This window comes from Salvelinus fontinalis, chromosome 12 (genome assembly GCF_029448725.1).
Source record: "Salvelinus fontinalis isolate EN_2023a chromosome 12, ASM2944872v1, whole genome shotgun sequence".
Classification (NCBI taxonomy): Eukaryota; Metazoa; Chordata; class Actinopteri; order Salmoniformes; family Salmonidae; genus Salvelinus; species Salvelinus fontinalis.
This window is the reverse complement of record NC_074676.1, coordinates 38302868-38322391: the sequence shown is the minus strand read 5'-3', so window position 1 is coordinate 38322391 and position 19524 is coordinate 38302868. Positions and strand designations below refer to the sequence as shown.

The 19524-nt window shown below is 42.9% G+C and overlaps 1 protein-coding gene across 4 annotated transcripts in view; it reads left to right on the top strand.

The window, feature by feature from the left end:
- Positions 1-18696, top strand: part of LOC129867337 (potassium voltage-gated channel subfamily V member 2-like) — a 30574-nt gene extending 11878 nt beyond the window's left edge. For 3 of the 4 annotated variants that reach the window (XM_055940674.1, XM_055940673.1, XM_055940672.1), the window contains 6 exons: positions 2847-3018; positions 3144-3358; positions 6718-6786; positions 11471-11614; positions 12063-17067; positions 18015-18696. In XM_055940674.1, coding sequence (XP_055796649.1) covers positions 15790-17067; positions 18015-18293 — 1557 coding nt within the window. In that variant the 5' untranslated portion in view covers positions 2847-3018; positions 3144-3358; positions 6718-6786; positions 11471-11614; positions 12063-15789 and the 3' untranslated portion in view covers positions 18294-18696. The remainder of the gene's footprint in view (positions 1-2846; positions 3019-3143; positions 3359-6717; positions 6787-11470; positions 11615-12062; positions 17068-18014) is intronic. The other variant, XR_008761603.1, reaches the window with a different exon arrangement.
- The last annotated feature ends 828 nt before the right edge of the window (positions 18697-19524 follow it).

Genomic DNA, 19524 nt, shown 5'->3' with positions numbered 1-19524 from the left:
GTGTTTATAAAAGGTCTATGTCAGCCATCTGTCTCTGGGTGTGTGTGTCTCATTATCTCGTGTGATGCAGACCCAAGCACTCTTGCTCAAGGCCTTCCCTGCCTTATCAGTGTTTATGAATGTTCTGTGTCAGCCATCTGTCTCTGGTGTGTGTGTGTCTCAGTTTCTGCTTGTGAGTATGTGAGAGAACCTTGTTTAAGAAAGAAGTTAGTTATAACAATGTAATAGCAATATGCTTGTGTTATTACAATGGTATTTCTTACACAAGGTAAAAATCTGTCGTTCTGTACCTGAACAAGGCAGTTAACCCACCGTTCCTAGGTCGTCATTGAAAATAAGAATGTGTTCTTAACTGACTTGCCTAGTTAAATAAAGGTGTAAACATTTTTTTTACCGATTGTTATGAAAACTTGAAATCGGCCATTCCGATTAATCGGTCGACCTCTACCTGAGGTAGAGTATCTCATGATAAGCTGTAGACCACACTATTTACCAAGAGTTTTCACTTTCACTTTCTTCTCCAACACTTTGTTTTTTCATCTATATCGTGGCCGTCTATTTACCACCACAAACCAATGCTGGCACGAAGACCGCACTCAATGAGCTGTTTTTAGAACATAAGCAAACAGGAAACGCTCATCCTGAGACGGCGCTCCTATTGACCAGGGACTTTAATGCAGGGAAACTTACATCTGTTTTACCTCATTTCTACCAGCATGTAACTATGCAAACAAAGGAAGAAAAAAAAACTCGACCACCTTTGCTCCACACACAGAGACTCGTACAAAGCTCTCCCTCGCCCTCCATTTGGCAAATCTGACCATAATTCTATCCTCCTGTTTACAAGCATAAACTAAAGCAGGAAGCACCAGTGACTCGGTCAATAAACAAGTGATCAGATGAAGCAAGTGCTAAGCTACAGGACTGTTTTGCTAGCACAGACTGGAATATGTTCCGGGATTCTTCCGATGGCATTGAGGAGTACACCACATCAGTCACTGGCTTCATCAGTAAGTACATCGATGACGTCGTCCCCACAGGGACCGTACGTACATACCCATAAGCCATGGATTACAGGCAACTGAGCTAAAGCATAGAGCTGCCGCTTCAAGGAGCGGGACTAACCCGGACGCCTATAAGAAAGCCCGCTATGCCCTCCGACGAACCATCAAACAGTCAGTCAATACAGGACTAAGATTGAATCGTACTACACCGGCTCTGATGCTCGTCGGATGTGGCAGGGCTGGCAAACTATAAGACTTCCTATGGAAGCACAGCCGCGAGCTGCCCAGTGACACGAGCCAAATGTCTTCTATGCTCGCTTTGAGGCTAGCAACACTGAAGCATGCAGGAGAGCGTCAGCTGTTCCCGACCCGTAGCACTCACGCCTGTAGCCACGAAGAGCATTGAAAGGCTGGTCATGGCTCACGTCAACACCATTATCCCAAAAACCCTAGACCCACTCCAATTTGCATACCGCCCCAACAGATCCACAGATGATGCAATCTCTATTCCACTCCACAATGCCCTTTACCACCTGGACAAAAGGAACACCTATGTGAGAATGCTATTCATTGACTACAGCTCAGCTCAGGAGCGCCAAGTCTAGGTCCAAAAGACTTCTTAACAGCTTCTACACCAAAGCCATAAGACTCCTGAACAGCTAATCAAATGGCTACCCAGTCTATTTGCATTGTCCCTATTTGCACTGCTGCTCTTTAATTATTTGTTTCAATTTTTTTACCTAACACTTATTTTTCTTACCTGCATTGTTGGTTAAGGGCTTGTAAGTAAGCATTTCACTGTAAGGTCTACTACACCTGTTGTATTCGGTGTGTGTGACAAATAACATTTGATTTGATTTTTGTTTGCACCAGGACTTAGGGTACAATAAGTTCTTTGAATATTTTCCTTTTGGATCTGGGTCCTGTCAAATTGTAACCCAGCTCAAATATTTACCAACCCACCTGCCCAAGGTGGGGAATTTGCGCCACTTGACAGCTTCCTTTATCTAACAGGATTTTATGTGAATGTCAATGATCTACTGCAAGTAACTTTTTTCTGCCCTTGTGAATGTGTGCGGAACAGAGGGCTTGAACAAGGGGTGTGTTGAGCGAAGCAGTAATTTTTTGTGATCAGGATTATTAATGTAGTTGACTATTTCTCTAGTGAATAGGAAGTATAAGAAATCCAAATGTATTCTCCAACACCAGATCATGCAAGTTAGTCCATTACCCTGGCAATGATTACCAGGCCTTTCATCTTTGTGAAGGGAGAATCAAGTATTTCCTTAAAGCTACAATATGTAACTTTTTATGCTATCCGACCAAATTCACACAAATGTTATTTCTGGATCTTTCGGATCGCACAAAAAGTTACGGATCGCACAAAAAGTTACATATTGTAGCTTTAAGGAAATACTGTGCGCTATTTCTATGCTTCCCGTTCCTAAGTTTATTTTTTGCATCTTTTATATTCAATCTTGTACACCAGCTGAAAATACAATTTTTTTGGTTATGGAAAAGATTTCAGTGGTTTAGATGTTACAATGATTCTCTACACAATGAATGCTTGTTTTGTCACACTGAAATTAGGTGAACTATTAGAATTTTAGCAGCCAGGAAATGGCAGTGCAACTTTTAAAAGAAGAGAAAAACATGCACACTGCTCTTGCCAGTACCATAAGCTAATAAACAAAGTAATATTGGCAAGAGCAGTGTACAAGTTTTTCTTTTGATGTACATATCTGTCTACCTTCATTGATGCCCTTCTCTTCAATGTGCTTGTTGATGTAATTGTGTTATTCTTGGGTGAGTGGCTGGGACTGATTTTGAGTGTACCTCCAGGAGATGTGGCTCAGCTGGTGTTGAGCAATTCTGAGGGGGTACCCCGGGTCAACACTGCAGGTATGGAGTACAGGGAGATAGCTGCTCACTTACTGGGACCAGGGCCTATGGCTGCCCTCACTGCAAACCGCACTGTCTACTGGGCAAGGCCTGGACAAGGATCTATCTACAGGTACACACCTCAGTTTAAAAACACTTTCTGAATCTGTCCCTTAATAATAGCATTAATGTTGACCACAGGTAATTTTTCTGTGAAAAAAGGCCTAGATGTTAGTTTCTGTTTGATCTATCCTGTAGATCCCCATGGATGGGAAGCCCCTGGATCCTGTTCTGCTGTTGAAAAGCCATGGTGCTGTCCTGGGTCTGGCTGTGGACTGGATCCATGAGCATCTCTACTGGACTAACGCTGGCACTCACTCCATCGACGTGGCCTGTCTGGACGGCTCTGTACAACGCCTCCTGATAGGAGGGCTTGCCATGCCCACTGGAGTGGCTGTGGAGCCCTTGTTGGGGTAGGCTGGATTGGAGGTTCTCAATATTGGTCTTGGAGACCTACTGTATATTCACCCAGGCTCAACTACATAATCATATTCTAAACGGTATTTGTAAGAAATATTTGAAAAAATTCTCACTTGTTTTTATGATGTCTAAAATATATAAATTAGTAGGCCGATCTAATTTGTGCTTAGTCTCCAACTTGCACGGGATTTCACAGGGTTTAGATTAGAGGTCGGACAATTTTATGATTTTTCAATACCGATACGGATTATTGGAGGACCAAAAAAAGCAGATACCGATAAATCGGGCCATTTAAAAAAACATTTTAACATTTATTTGATAAAAAAAAAAAAAAGTGATGTATGTATATATATATATACATTTGTAAATCACAATTACAACAATACTGAATGAACACTTTTAAATTAATGTTAACTTAATATAATAATCAAATCTATTTAGTCTGAAATAAATAATGAAACCGGTTCAATTTGGTTTAAATAATGCAAAAAAACAGTGTTGGAAAAGAAAGTAGAAGTGGAATATGTGCCATGTAAAAAAGCTAACGTTTAGTTCCGTGCTCAGAACATGAACACATGAAAGCTGGTGGTTCAATATGTAATATATATATATGTGTATGTGTATTGTGTGTGTGTGTGTATATATATATATTTATTTATTTATTTAAAATCGGGGCTCAATTCCAAACCAGAAACATGCTCTACTTCAGTCTGTCCTCGATGAGGTGTAAGCAATATTAAAGTAATGGCAAGTAAGTAATTTGTACTACATCAGAAAAAAACGTGGGGGCTTGAGGAGAGGAGGGTCTGTTGTACACTGTGCTTTATGGCAAGCTCCAGATCGCTATCAATGTGTGAAAGACAGAGGGCAAAAGAGGAGCCAGTGCACATGTGTTTGTGTGTGGCAGCCAGCCACTGGCGCAAACAACTATAAACAAGTTAGGCAGGTTCACCCACTCATGATACAGAACTTTGACGACCCCCCCCCCCCCCCCCCCCCCACAGACACAGAAGGAGGAATCGCATCGCATGTGTGAATCTTATGCACTGTACATAGAATACTAAATCTACAGTAGGCTATAAAAAACACTGTTTTTCCCCTGGCTAGAATCATGGGCAGCCATTCTGTGACCCACACAATTACCCACAAACCAATAATGTTTATAGAGTAGCACCCCGTATTATCTCCATATTCAACAGCGTTTAAGAAATATGTTTCTTTCAACAGTGTTATTTTGTGATCAATCCATCAATGTTTTGTGATTAATGTTGTCGTAAAAAGGTTAGCTAATGGGTTAGCAATTATTATGTTTGACATTTCAGTGGAAATACTACTGTTCCATACCCTCTGCTGCTCACGGCTCCCTTACTTTTCTCTGTGTTTACTAGAGTGAACAGCCCATCAACTTCGTCAGTATAGTACTGAGAAGCAAAATGGAAGACGTTTTTAGTCATCTTGCCCAATATCAATAACGAGTCACATAATAAGTTGCATGGACTCACTGTGTGCAGACATTGAATATCCCTTTAAGCATGGTGAAGTTATTCATTATGCTTTGGATGGTGTATCAATACACCCAGTCACTACAAAGACACAGGCGTTCTTCCTAACTCCGATGCCAGAGAGGAAGGCAACTGCTCAGGGATTTAACCATGAGGCCAATGGTGGCTTTTTAAAAGTTAGAGTTGAATGGCTGTGATAGGAGAACACTGAAGATAGACCAACATTGTACTTACTCCACAATACTAACCTAATTGACAGTGTGAAAAGGATGCCTGTACAGAATAAAAATATTCCGAAACATGCATCCTCTTTGCAACAAGGCACTAAAGTAATACTGCAAAAAAATTGGCAAAGCACTTAACACTTTGTATTCAGGACAAAAAGTTATGTTTGGGGCAAATACAATACATTACTGAATACCACTCGCCATATTTTCAAGCATATATAGTGGTGGCTGCATCATATTGTGGGAATGCTTGTAATCGTTAAGGACTTGAGTTGGAGCTGAACAGCCAGCCAGCAAAATCCTAGTGGAAAACCTGGTACAGTCTGCTTTCCACCAGACACTGGGAGATTAATTCACATTTCAGCAGGGCAATAACCTAAAGGCCAAATATACACGAGTTGCTTACCAAGAAGACAGTGAATGTTCCTGAATGGCCAAGTTACAGTCTTGGCTTAAATCTACTTGAAAATCTATGGCAAGAACTGAAAATGGTTCTCTTGCAATAATCAACAACCACAGAGGGAAAAATGACTTACTACGACTGCTGTGGTTGTCTCCCCTAGCTTTTTAAAGATGAATGTGTTAATTGTAAGTCGCTCTGGATAAGAGCGTCTGCTAAATGACTGAAATGTAAAAGTTAATACACTCTGAAGTGTGGTATTCTGGATGTTTCCAAATGTTTGTTCACTGCTCTCTCACGTCTCTATCAGGGACATGTATACTGGAGTGAAAAGGCCACCCACTCAATCTGTAGTGCTGACAAGCACAATGGCAGCCGCTTCAGAGTCATCCTGCCCAATATCGCTTTCCCTGGTGCCTTGGTTCTAGTTCACCCAGTTCTTCAACCAAAAGGTTTCTTTCAGCCCATGGAGTGAATTGTGTGATAATGTTTCCAAGGCACAAACGCTTAGATTCAACCCCAGTTTGTCATGTTATTTGACTGATGTATCCAGGCTCTGCTGGCTCTATCTATCACTTATGTATCCAGGCTCTGCTGTAGGTAGTAATACCAGTAGAGTTTGTCCATATGAGTGTGTGCCAGACCTTTTCTCTGGAACAGGCTCTCCCAGCTTCACCTGCGTTTCTCCAACAGGTAGGTGAGTATGCGGAAGTGGAATGAAGGGGGGTTATTAGCGAAAGGTTCAGTGCAGCAGTTTTTATCCCAATCAAATAATTTCTGGGTAACAATTAAGTTCCTTACTGTGTTTTTTGTTTTTAATAAATGGTCAAAAAGAAACATGGTTTCTTAGCAAAGGGCAATTTCTCAATCAAAATTTTTTCTATGACTGTCTGGCAGTGGTCTGAGTCAGGTGGGGAAACTGAAAATCAGCTGTGGATCATAGCTTTCACCTAGTCAGTCTGTCATGGGAAGAGCAGGTGCTCCTAATGTTTTGTACACTCTGTGCATATTGCTTTTTGCTTATGAAGCGCTTTGAGATTTCTATTATAAGGCACTATAATTTACTTTATTATTGTGTGTACAACATCTAGTATAACAACTGGCTCTTGTTCACGAGGTTAGTAACAATGGCAAAAACATGAGCAGTACAAAACATTTCCCATTTAGTATATTTTATGCGATATACTTCATTGCAGAATTGTTATTTTGCTTTTTTTATATAGACGTTTCTCACCCACTTCCAGACCCAGCGGTGTCTGATACAACCTATGCTGGAATCCTTTCACTTATAGGTGGGTTTTTAGCAATTAATCCAACATATTTAGATCTCTTATGGTGTATGTATATACACTGCTCAAAAAAATAAAGGGAACACTTAAACAACACAATGTAACTCCAAGTCAATCACACTTCTGTGAAATCAAACTGTCCACTTAAGAAGCAACACTGATTGACAATAAATTTCACATGCTGTTATGCAAATGGGATAGACAACAGGTGGAAATTATAGGCAATTAGCAAGACACCCCCAATAAAGGAGTGGTTCTGCAGGTGGTGACCACAGACCACTTCTCAGTTCCTATGCTTCCTGGCTGATGTTTTGGTCACTTTTGAATGCTGGCGGTGCTTTCACTCTAGTGGTAGCATGAGACGGAGTCTGCAACCCACACAAGTGGCTCAGGTAGTGCAGCTCATCCAGGATGGCACATCAATGCGAGCTGTGGCAAGAAGGTTTGCTGTGTCTGTCAGCATAGTGTCCAGAGCATGGAGGCGCTACCAGGAGACAGGCCAGTACATCAGGAGACGTGGAGGAGGCCGTAGGAGGGCAAGAACCCAGCAGCAGGACTGCTACCTCCGCCCTTGTGCAAGGAGTAGCAGGAGGAGCACTGCCAGAGCCCTGCAAAATGACCTCCAGCAGGCCACAAATGTGCATGTGTCTGCTCAAACGGTCAGAAACAGACTCCATGAGGGTGGTATGAGGGCCCGACGTCCACAGGTGGGGGTTGTGCTTACAGCCCAACACCGTGCAGGACGTTTGGTATTTGCCAGAGAGCACCAAGATTGGCAAATTCGCCACTGGCGCCCTGTGCTCTTCACAGATGAAAGCAGGTTCAAACTGAGCACGTGACAGACGTGACAGAGTCTGGAGACGCCGTGGAGAACGTTCTGCTGCCTGCAACATCCTCCAGCATGACCGGTTTGGCGGTGGGTCAGTCATGGTGTGGGGTTTCATTTCTTTGGGGGGCCGCACCTCCATGTGCTCGCCAGAGGTAGCCTGACTGCCATTAGGTACCGAGATGAGATCCTCAGACCCCTTGTGAGACTATATGCTGGTGCGGTTGGCCCTGGGTTCCTCCTAATGCAAGACAATGCTAGACCTCATGTGGCTGGAGTGTGTCAGCAGTTCCTGCAAGAGGAAGGCATTGATGCTATGGACTGGCCCGCCCGTTCCCCAGACCTGAATCCAATTGAGCACATCTGGGACATCATGTCTCGCTCCATCCACCAACGCCACGTTGCATCACAGACTGTCCAGGAGTTGGCAGATGCTTTAGTCCAGGTCTGGGAGGAGATCCCTCCGCCACCTCATCAGGAGCATGCCCAGGCGTTGTAGGGAGGTCATACAGGCACGTGGAGGCCACACACACACTACTGAGCCTCATTTTGACTTGTTTTAAGGACATTACATCAAAGTTGGATCAGCCTGTAGTGTGGTTTTCCATTTTAATTTTGAGAGTGACTCCAAATCCATGGGTTGATAAATTTGATTTCCATTGATAATTTTTGTGTGATTTTGTTGTCAGCACGTTCAGCTATGTAAAGAAAAAAGTATTTAATAAGAATATTTCATTCATTCAGATCTAGGATGTGTTATTTTAGTGTTCCCTTTATTTTTTTGAGCAGTGTATCTCATCTGTGGAACTGTACAAAATATCATATCAATCAGATGTAAGGAAAGATTCAAATGATATGTGATATAAATGTGTCAGTGCCTTATGGTTTATATAGACACAGCAGGTGTTTATATGCAAAACAACTATAACCCTTTATTTTAAGGTACACATTGGCCACTAATTTGTAGTTTATTAGTGTCTATATAAGTAGCTTTGGAAATTATTCAGACTCCTGACTTTTTCCACATTTTGTTACATTACAGCCTTATTCTATAATTGATTAAATCATTATTTTTTTCCTTTAAAAAAAACAAAACAAATTTCAGTTTTTGAAATACATATCACATTTACATAGGTATTCAGACCCTTTACTCAGTACTTTGTTGGCACACCTGTATTTGGGGAGTTTCCCCCATTTCTTCTCTGCAGATCCTCTCAAGCTTAGGGTTGTTCTGTTGGAAGGTGAACCTTCGCCCCAGTCTGAGGTCCTGAGCGCTCTGAAGCAGGTTTTAATCAAGGATCTCTCTGTATTTTGCTCCGTTTATCTTTGCTTCGATCTTGACTAGTCTCTCACCCCCTGCCGCTGAAAAACATCACCACAGCATGATGCTGGCCCCACCATGCTTCACTGTAGGAATGGTGCCAGGTTTCCTCCAGACGTGACGCTTGGCATTCAGGCCAAAGAGTTCAATCTTGGTTTCGTCAGACCAGAGAATCTTGTTTCTCATGGTCTTCAGTCTTTCGGTGCCTTTTGGCAAACTCCAAGCGTCTGTCAGGTGCCTTTTACTGAGGAATGGCTTCTGTCTGGCCACTCTACTATAAAGGACTGATTGGTGGAGTGCTGTTGAGATGGTAGTCCTTTTGGAAGTTTCTCCCATCTCCACAGAGGAGCTCTGTCAGTGACATATCGCTGCCAAAGGCTGTAATTGCTGCCAAAGGTGCTTCAACAAAGTACTGAGTAAAGTGTCTGAATACTTATATAAATGTGATATTTCAGTTTTTTGTTGTTAATAAATTAGCAAAAATGTCTGAACTTGTTTTTGCTCTGTCATTATGGGGTATTGTGTGTAGATTGAGGGGGGGACTATTTAATCAATTTTAGGATGCTGTAATATAACAAAATGTGGAAAAAGTAAAGGTCTGAATACTTTCCGACTGCACTGTACGAATTTTTATAGTAACTTTTTGACAACCAAGATGAAATTTTCTGAAGGCTACAGCATTGACCCATTGAACTGAAACTTGGAAAGTGCCATTAGTGACATGATACAGTGCACTGGCTGGCTCGTGTGTGGTGTGGTAATGCACTACCATTTTGAGTGCATCACGTTGGCAGTACTTGCTGTGACTTTGTAGTGCAATGCAGCGCATCGTGGGCATAAAATGAATTTACAATACAAATCATTGTGTGGCCAGATAGAAATGTCACGGGCCGAATTCGGCCAATGGACCTTGTTTGACACGTGCCTTAGTTCCACATTGAGACAGCATACTTAGTCTGGTGTGTACATTTCTTTATTACAAGAAACAAACAAAAATATAAATGCAACATGTAAAGTGTTGGTCACATGTTTCATAAGCTGAAATAAAATATCCCAGAAATGTTTCATATGCACAAAAAGCTTATTTCTCTCATTGTGTACACAAATTGATTTACATCCCTGTTAGTGAGAATTTCTCCTTTTGCCAAGATAGTCCATCCACCTGTCAGGTGTGGCATATGAAGATGCTGATTAAATAACATGATCGTTACACAGTACACCTTGTGCTGGGGGCAATGAAAGGCCACTCTAAAATGTGCAGTTTTGTCACACAATGCCACAGATGTCTCAAATTGAATGAGCATGCAATTGGCATGCTGACTGCGAAAAGTCCACCAGAGCTGTTGCCAGAGAATTTAATGTTCATTTCTCTAGCATAAGCCGCCTCAAGTCGTTTCAGAGAATTTGGCAGTACGTCCAACCGGCCTCACAACCGCAGACTGCGTGTATAGTATCGTCTGGACGAGCGGTTTGCTGATGTCAACGTTGTGAGCACAGTGCCCCATGGTGGCGGTGGGGTTATGGTATGGGCAGGCATCAGCTACGCACAACAATTGTATTTTATCAATGGCAATTTGAATGCACAGGGATACTGTGACCAGATCCTGAGGCCTATTGTTGTGCCATTCATCCGCCGCCATTCAATATAATAATGCACAGCCCCATGTCGCAAGGATCGGTACACAATTCCTGGAAGCTGAACATTTTCCAGTTCTTCTATGGCCTGAATACTCACCAGACATGTCACCCATTGAGCATGTTTGGGATGCTCTGGATCGACATGTACGACAGCGTGTTCCAGTTCCTGCCAATATCCAGGAACTTCACACAACCATTAAAGAGTGGGACAACATTCCACCGGCCACAACAGCCTGATCAACACTATGCGAAGGAGATGGTGGTCACACCGGATACTGACTGGTTTTCTGATCCATGGCCCAATTTTTTTTTGGGGGGGGGGTTATCTGACCAACAGATTCATATCTGTATTCCCAGTGATGTGAAATCCATAGAGCAGGGCCTAATTTATTTCAATCGACTGATTTCCTTATGAACTGTAACTCATTCAAATCTTTGAAATTCTTGCGTTATATTTTTGTTCAGTATAAATGTCTATATTAAGGATTGCCCAGTAACGCATGATTTTAAATATGAACACAATTAAGGCCTAATATATCGATCGCTTGGGACTGACTATGTTCTATCTGCATTTTGGTCAGAATTTCATTATCGACAGCCTTGTTCTGTTACATTTTCTCTACCAATATAGTACTCAAAATACCCCCGTTAATGTTCAAAAGAATACAAGATAAAAATCTCTTGACACTATTCAAACCAACAAAGGTTTCTGAACTTTAAAGCCAATTATCTCTGAATCTTTTTGCAGATAGAACCTTAAAATCCAAAGCTCTCAATGGCTAATAAGACATATGTATTAACTTATTTACAAACACATTTAAACTATAAATTAGTGGCAGTACTTTTATTATTTTTTTAATATAAAATCTTACCTCAAATGAACCGCTCTATATTCTGCCCAGTGGTCCTGAGTATGCTGTTGGTGGGAGTGGCGTTGTGGTGGAGGGATGCGTTCAAGCCTTCCAGGACACTCGCCTTCCAAGATTTCTCCCTGAAAGAGTCCCAGGATCCACTCATACATTGCCCCTGAGACTTGTCCTATCAAGGTAAGCCCTGCCAATAAACAGGATGAGTCAGTGGGCTTATTCACGACAGTATGAAGGGGGGATAATTTCCTCCAGTGATACGTCTAATATGGGTCATTTTTACTTTTAATTCGATGTAGCAAGTGAAGGAATTTTAATACAATTTATTACTTGACGTTATGAGCAATGTCTCAGTTTTAATGAAATTCAATCAAGTTGAGTTTTAACTTCTATTTAAGGGATTCCTGTTAAAACCGATAGATCTCAATGGGAATGAAGAATAAATTAAATTTGATAAAATTGGGGTTCATTAAATGAATAAAGGAGGAATTAAATGAATGTAATCTAATTGACTCCAAGGACCCTGGTGTCTCGTAACCGTGCCTCACCTGACAGACTGCCCTCTGTTAAAGGGCTTAAGTGAAGAATGTGATCTATATGCTTAGAATACAGCCATCTCTTCCCTCAGGACACTCTGCTAAAGCTGGACTTGGACAGCAACTGAGTGTCCCAAGCCACTTGCATAAGAGAGACCGGTGTCCAGCAGTGCTCCCGCTTGACTGTGGCTCTCCACTTCAGTTTCAATGAAGGCTAGAAAATGACTTGTACAATTGACTTGAACAATATTTTCAGTAAATTTTTTTCCAAGTCATTGATTTTCCTAACTTGACTGTAATTTAATTATAATTGACCCTAGCCTTGGCGGTCCTCATGCATATCAGTTATTTAGCTACAGATGGACACCTCCGCCTATCTGGGGTACTATATCCCTCATACATACACTTTCATTGTGACATCTCAATGTCCTTTTGCACTCAGTTGACTATGTCCAAAGAAAGTTTTGTAATTCATATTTGGACTAATATGTAGATAGATACATTGTGTATATACATACATAAACACACACAATGTATCTATCACTCCACATTTGTTTGATTATTGTAAATGATTTGTTGTCCTGTGTTTAGTCTTAGGCTTTTTTTTTTGGATTCTTAACTACTGAGTGAACTGTATTTATGTTTTGAAGGGAGGTTCTATTTATTTTTGGAAGGACTGCCGTTATTGAAGCCTGACCATTTTTGTGGTTACTTTTGAATAGTCTTTCAGTTCATCTTTACTTGTTGACAGTTGAGTTTATTTAATTGAAATGGAATGAAATAAAATAGTTTTCTCCATATTCATGAGGTGATTTCATTAACTAATATGCTATCTTGCATGGTTGGCTATTAATATCATATCACCTTAATTGATAAAAGGCTTGATCCTGCTTTTGCAATAATGACAATACATTTTGAATGTACAATTGCTTTGTACAGTGAGTAATGTGGTTGCCTTTAAACCAGGCATGACAAGAATTATGAGCAGAGAGGAGAGCGGCGCCTTAATTCCTTTCCTTATTAGTTCAGATCAAGGTAATAAAGCAGCCTTGGATTACTATTGTGATATCGTCGGAAACAAGATACAGAAGCATTGTAAAGCGATTACTTGAGTAGTACTTTTATTATCACAGGGCAGTTAAACATCAACCTATCAAACATTACCATAGTTAAGCCCACTTGTGCATGGCTGTCTTCTAAATGTATAGCCTTAGGTGACTGTTGGACTTTTGACCTCAAGTCTTTTGAGGCGATAGGGCATCCAGGTTAAGTAGTTTTCTGATGATGCACAATCAGGTCCAGTAGAGTGGATTACGGTGGCGGGGATTACTGAATGATTGAATGAATGAATGACCTTATTGTTCTTAATTGATTTACCTGTATAAATAAAGGTGAAATAATAAACAAGTAACAAATTGGCACCAATGACTGCTATCTATGGCTGCATTCTGCCCCTCATCTTGCCACAAACTGTCAACTACAATGTTCCCAGGTAGAATTAAATTAGAGCAGATTATACCACTTCCATAATTCAAATCTGAATAAAGAAAATTCATCGGCCATTGTTTGAGGAAGATTGGTTAACTGGTTCAGGATGTGAAATGTCATCGGTGAGAGAACAATACAGTGAGTGTAAGAGAAATTACTTGTGGCCCTGCTCAGACACAACCCCTAGCCCCTACACTAGGCTCTGGGATCTCACTGGCCCTGCTCAGACACAACCCCTAGCCCCTACACTAGGCTCTGGGATCTCACTGGCCCTGCTCAGACACAACCCCTAGCCCCTACACTAGGCTCTGGGATCTCACTGGCCCTGCTCAGACACAACCCCTAGCCCCTACACTAGGCTCTGGGATCTCACTGGCCCTGCTCAGACACAACCCCTAGCCCCTACACTAGGCTCTGGGATCTCACTGGCCCTGCTCAGACACAACCCCTAGCCCCTACACTAGGCTCTGGGATCTCACTGGCCCTGCTCAGACACAACCCCTAGCCCCTACACTAGGCTCTGGGATCTCACTGGCCCTGCTCAGACACAACCCCTAGCCCCTACACTAGGCTCTGGGATCTCACTGGCCCTGCTCAGACACAACCCCTAGCCCCTACACTAGGCTCTGGGATCTCACTGGCCCTGCTCAGACACAACCCCTAGCCCCTACACTAGGCTCTGGGATCTCACTGGCCCTGCTCAGACACAACCCCTAGCCCCTACACTAGGCTCTGGGATCTCACTGGCCCTGCTCAGACACAACCCCTAGCCCCTACACTAGGCTCTGGGATCTCACTGGCCCTGCTCAGACACAACCCCTAGCCCCTACACTAGGCTCTGGGATCTCACTGGCCCTGCTCAGACACAACCCCTAGCCCCTACACTAGGCTCTGGGATCTCACTGGCCCTGCTCAGACACAACCCCTAGCCCCTACACTAGGCTCTGGGATCTCACTGGCCCTGCTCAGACACAACCCCTAGCCCCTACACTAGGCTCTGGGATCTCACTGACCCTGCTCAGACACAACCCCTAGCCCCTACACTAGGCTCTGGGATCTCACTGGCCCTGTTCAGACACAACCCCTAGCCCCTACACTAGGCTCTGGGATCTCACTGGCCCTGCTCAGACACAACCCCTAGCCCCTACACTAGGCTCTGGGATCTCACTGGCCCTGCTCAGACACAACCCCTAGCCCCTACACTAGGCTCTGGGATCTCACTGGGCCTGCTCAGACACAACCCCTAGCCCCTACACTAGGCTCTGGGATCTCACTGGCCCTGCTCAGACACAACCCCTAGCCCCTACACTAGGCTCTGGGATCTCACTGGCCCTGCTCAGACACAACCCCTAGCCCCTACACTAGGCTCTGGGATCTCACTGGCCCTGTTCAGATGCAACTCCTAGTTCCTACACTAAGAACTTGTGTAGATCTGAAAGGAATGGATATGTTTCAGCAAGAAGGCACACATTCCTCCTTAGCCAAATCAGAGGGCAAAGTGGATCTGGCATCTACCATGTTCTGTACAAGTGTATTTTATGACCTGTAATGACTTTCTAATTAAAATTTCTGTGGAAACAGACAAACTTATCTTCTCACTACCAAATTGCTTAAACCTATCCACTTTTGGATCAACATGAAGTGTCTAGGAAGTAGAGACGACATAGGTTGGTTCTGGATGGAAACCACATTTCTTTAGAAAGAGCAGTTGACAAAGTGTTAGTGACAGCCTTGTGCAAGTGTTGAAGCCAGCGTCCTCTTCCAAGTTCAAAATCTCCACATGAACGTGTGCACTAATCTCCCCTTGTCCCTCCTATTTATAACTGCTTTAAGAAAGAGGAAGGGCAGCAATGAGATTAGATCAGAGCCTCATGGATCTTCTGCTCAAATGACTTTTACTCTTCTTCCCCACATAACGGTCCTCATCAGGGGAAGAAAGGAGGCTTTGTTCTTCCCCTTGTTGCCCTTTGGACTTACAGGACCACAACTGAGAAGTACTGCACGAAGTAATGCCACTGAATGGGATAACTGGGCCTAGATGATTTTTATAAGACGCTTCAGGTGGCTCGGCAAGCTGCACTGAGTCGATGGAGCTTTTTTTCCGGCAGTGTTTCCTCCCTTGTTCTTCTGTTAACGTCTGATGAAGACTGCACCCTGGTTGATACGACTCGCACTTCTGAGTGTTGAAACTGAGTAAATTCTCTTTTGTGTTTTCTGATATTCTTGTGTGCTATTCTTACATTGTTAACCCAATTGGGACTGGTTGGTTTCTATGCACAATTAAAAGCCAGCTCTCACAGAAAACCAACAAAAGTGTCTTGAAAGTGTATCATGGATGCCAATAGTGCTCAGCTAAAGACTAAGCTGAAAGAGCGACGCTCTACCATCAATGTGCTGGGAGCCAGTTTCTCACAGACCACTGAGGAAGAAAAGGCCTTCTATTTCTCCCAGGGCAGTTCTGTTAAGCCATGGAACTCTTTGGAACACCTGGACAGCCCTGCTCCTGAGGGCCAGATCCCAAGACACCAAAAAGAGACGTTGAGACCACAACAGAACATTAACATCAACGTAGGGGGAAAAGTCTTTCACATTCCCAAGAAGATGGCCGTCAGATTCCCTCGCACACGAATAGGCTCCTTGGCCCTGTGCACAGACCGCGTCAAACAGCTCACTCTGTGCGATGACTACTCGGTGCTCACCAACGAGTTCTTCTTCGATCGCGACCCAACTTTCTTTTACTACATCTTTCACTTCTATAGCAGCGGTGTTCTGTGGGTGATGCAGGAACTGTGCCCTATCAACTTCGAGGAGGAGATGCAGTACTGGGGCCTGAGCTGGAACGACACCCAGCGCTGTTGCCGTATCCTGTTTGAGGAGAAGGTGGATGAACTCCGGGACAATCTGAAGGTGGAAAAGGAACTCTTAGCGGAGATCGAGATAAAGCATGATGAGGAAGGCTACAAAACCATGTTCCTGGGAAGAATTCGCAAAGACCTCTGGGACCTGATGGAAAACCCTTACTCCTCACTGTCGGCCAAATCCTTTGCAGTTTTCTCTAGCCTCCTGGTGCTCATCTCCATCGTGGCTATGACCCTCAATACTGTGAAGGAACTGAGGACCCACACCCTCTCTGGCAAGACCTACCTGGAATGGGTAGAGATTTTCTCCATTCTCTTCTTCACATTCGAGTACTTCATGCGCCTTGTTACCACTTGTGACATAAAGCACTTCGTCAAAAGCTCCCTGAACTTGGTGGACCTGGTGGCCGTCATGCCCTACTTTATCCAGCTGATATTTGAAGCGTTTGCCAATGTGGAGGACCTCAGTGCCCAGGAAGATCTCAAAACCCTGGCTCATGTCAGCAAGGTCAGCAAAGTGCTCAAAGTTGTCAAGCTGATGCGCATCTTTCGCATCCTGAAGCTGGCCCGCCACTCCACCGGCATGAGGGCGTTTGGATTCACCCTGCGCCAGTGCTACCAGCAGGTGTGTTGCCTTTTCCTCTTCATCGCCATGGGCATTTTCATGTTCTCTGCCCTCCTGCATTCGGTAGAACGGGATGTCGAAGGATCTCCATTCAGGAGTATTCCTGATACCTGGTGGTGGGCGACGGTGAGTACCCAAACTTGTACTCAGACTTGAATGTAAATTATACTATGTATGTAGCTTTTGGTTGACTTACTTGACTTTGTCCTTGATGCTACATCTAACCTTAAAATATTTAGTTTGACCAATACAATATAAATACTGTTTTTCATATTGTTGAGAAATAACCAACACTCCCTCTGTAGTTACATACTCAGCATAGGGGTGTTATTTCCTCCCCCAATTATCTTTTGACATATAAAATGACAAGGGGCATATTGGACACCAGCAGGGGGAATATTGCGTAGGGATGTTATTTCCTCCCCTAATCGTCTCTTCCCCCTATATAAAACCCGTGAGAACTCATTTCAAACCAGCATTTCTCTTGTGTGACAACAGAGAAGCATATCATGTTTGTGTGCGGCCCAATGTACTGTATATCAAGTTTAGATTCAGATTAAATACTTAAAGGATTAGTTCTCTCTGATGTAATCCTAGTACATGTGAAATACAAACTGAATTGCAATTATACTGTTCTTGTCACGGCATTTTGGACTTGTGGGGAAAGTTGAAGAGCAGTATTTTGTTGCAGATCCTCATGGATCATTTGATACGTATTACACAATTCTGCAACTTCCCAATTTTTACATTCACTTCCTTTCTTAGTCTATTGTATTGACGCTGACATTCCAATCCATTTCCACCTCTATATGCCAAGAGTAATTGTTCAGGGACAAGTTTAATTTTGCCATTACCTCTAAGGGACAAAACAAAAGGTCAAAACAAGATATCACAAATAACACAAACAAGGTAAATTACAGTAATGTTAATACTTCAATCTTGAGACTTCCTTCCACGCTATCTCCACTACATACTACTGTTATAACCATAGTGTCATTATTAACATAAAACATGTTGACAACGACAAAGGAAGGCAAGCTCTGAGAGTGTGTCCCTCTAACTCTGCATTACAGGTGAGCATCTCCCAAGTGGGTTATGGGGACGTGGTGCCCGTATCCCTTCCTGGCCGCGTGGTGGCATTCTCCTGCATCTTCTTCGGCATCATTCTCAATGGCATGCCCATCTCTCTCCTCTTCAACAAGTTCTCAGACTACTATGCCAAGCTCAAGTACCAGGAGTCCACCTCAACCAGTGTGAAACGCCGCTTGATGCTCAGGGCCCGTCTCCGTCGCAAACTGGACGTGTGCTTCAATCCCTCTATGGGCGACCTGGAGGAAGGCAGGAGCCACTGAGCTCTAGACAGGATGTACTTTTTTGACATTGCAGGGGATATTTCAAGACTTCTCTACCAAATCACCAGTGGGGAGGTGGGGTATGGTCTGGACTAATAGGAGTGAAATGGAGCTAATGATAAGGACAGGGGACACACAACGCAGACTCATAGAGAGGATGTACAAGGGAGGATGTGGGTCTCACCTTATGTCAGGGACTGATACTGCAATCTTGAGCAATTTCCTGTTATTGTAGAGCAGTTCCTGTAAAAGTCAATGGTATGTGGTTTTATGTGCATAGTGTGTTTGTTTAAGTGCGCAGACCAGAGGGTTGTAAGTTACAGTACATTGTAAATGCAGTATACCATGTTGCAATCTTTGCTCTATTTACTTGCACAAATTAAAGCTGATTCTTGTCATAGTCTATCATGTCCATGACTCTTATCATTGCTTATCATAAGCGTGTGTAATCTTTATGAAAGAATAGTATAAAATATATATATACAATTTAAACACTTCATTGCGCACAGTCAAATCACAAGAGTTAATTTAACTCATATGGTGTCAAATGTAACACTATATGGTCCCACCCCCATTTTGTGTTAAAACTACTCTGGTCATGGTGATGATATGATCACTGTGTTTATTTTCTCACTTGGATGGCACTTTCAGAAGCTGACGATTAGATTGTCAGAATGGTTAACATACTTTGTAGGTACACTTCAAGTAAGTACACTTCAAGATACACTTAATTTTAAATAGATAAATCCTGTGTAACACCTATTAATTACATTGTACTCATGCAGATATTACACATACTCTTTAGTGTACTTGTGGGTTTATCCTCTGACTTGGATTGTGGTTCCAGAAGCTATACAATCAGGGTCAGCTTGTCAGGATGGCTAACGTACTATATAAGTACACATATATAAGTACACATGGGCTCCTGAGTGGCGCAGTGCAAGAGGCGTCACTAGAGTCCCTGGTTTGAATCCAGGCTGTATCACATCCGGCCGTGATTGGGAGTGTCATAGGGCGGCGCACAATTGGCCCAGCGTCGTCCAGGTTTGGTCGGGGTAGGCCGTCATTGTAATTAAGAATTTGTTCTAAATGACTTGCCTACAAAGGTAAAATAATAAGCTGGACGTAATGACATCACAACTTTAAACAAAAAACAATGTCGAAATAAAATGAAGTGGTTGAAGTGTTTATATTACCCATTTAGTGAAAATAAAATTGTATTAGTCATGGG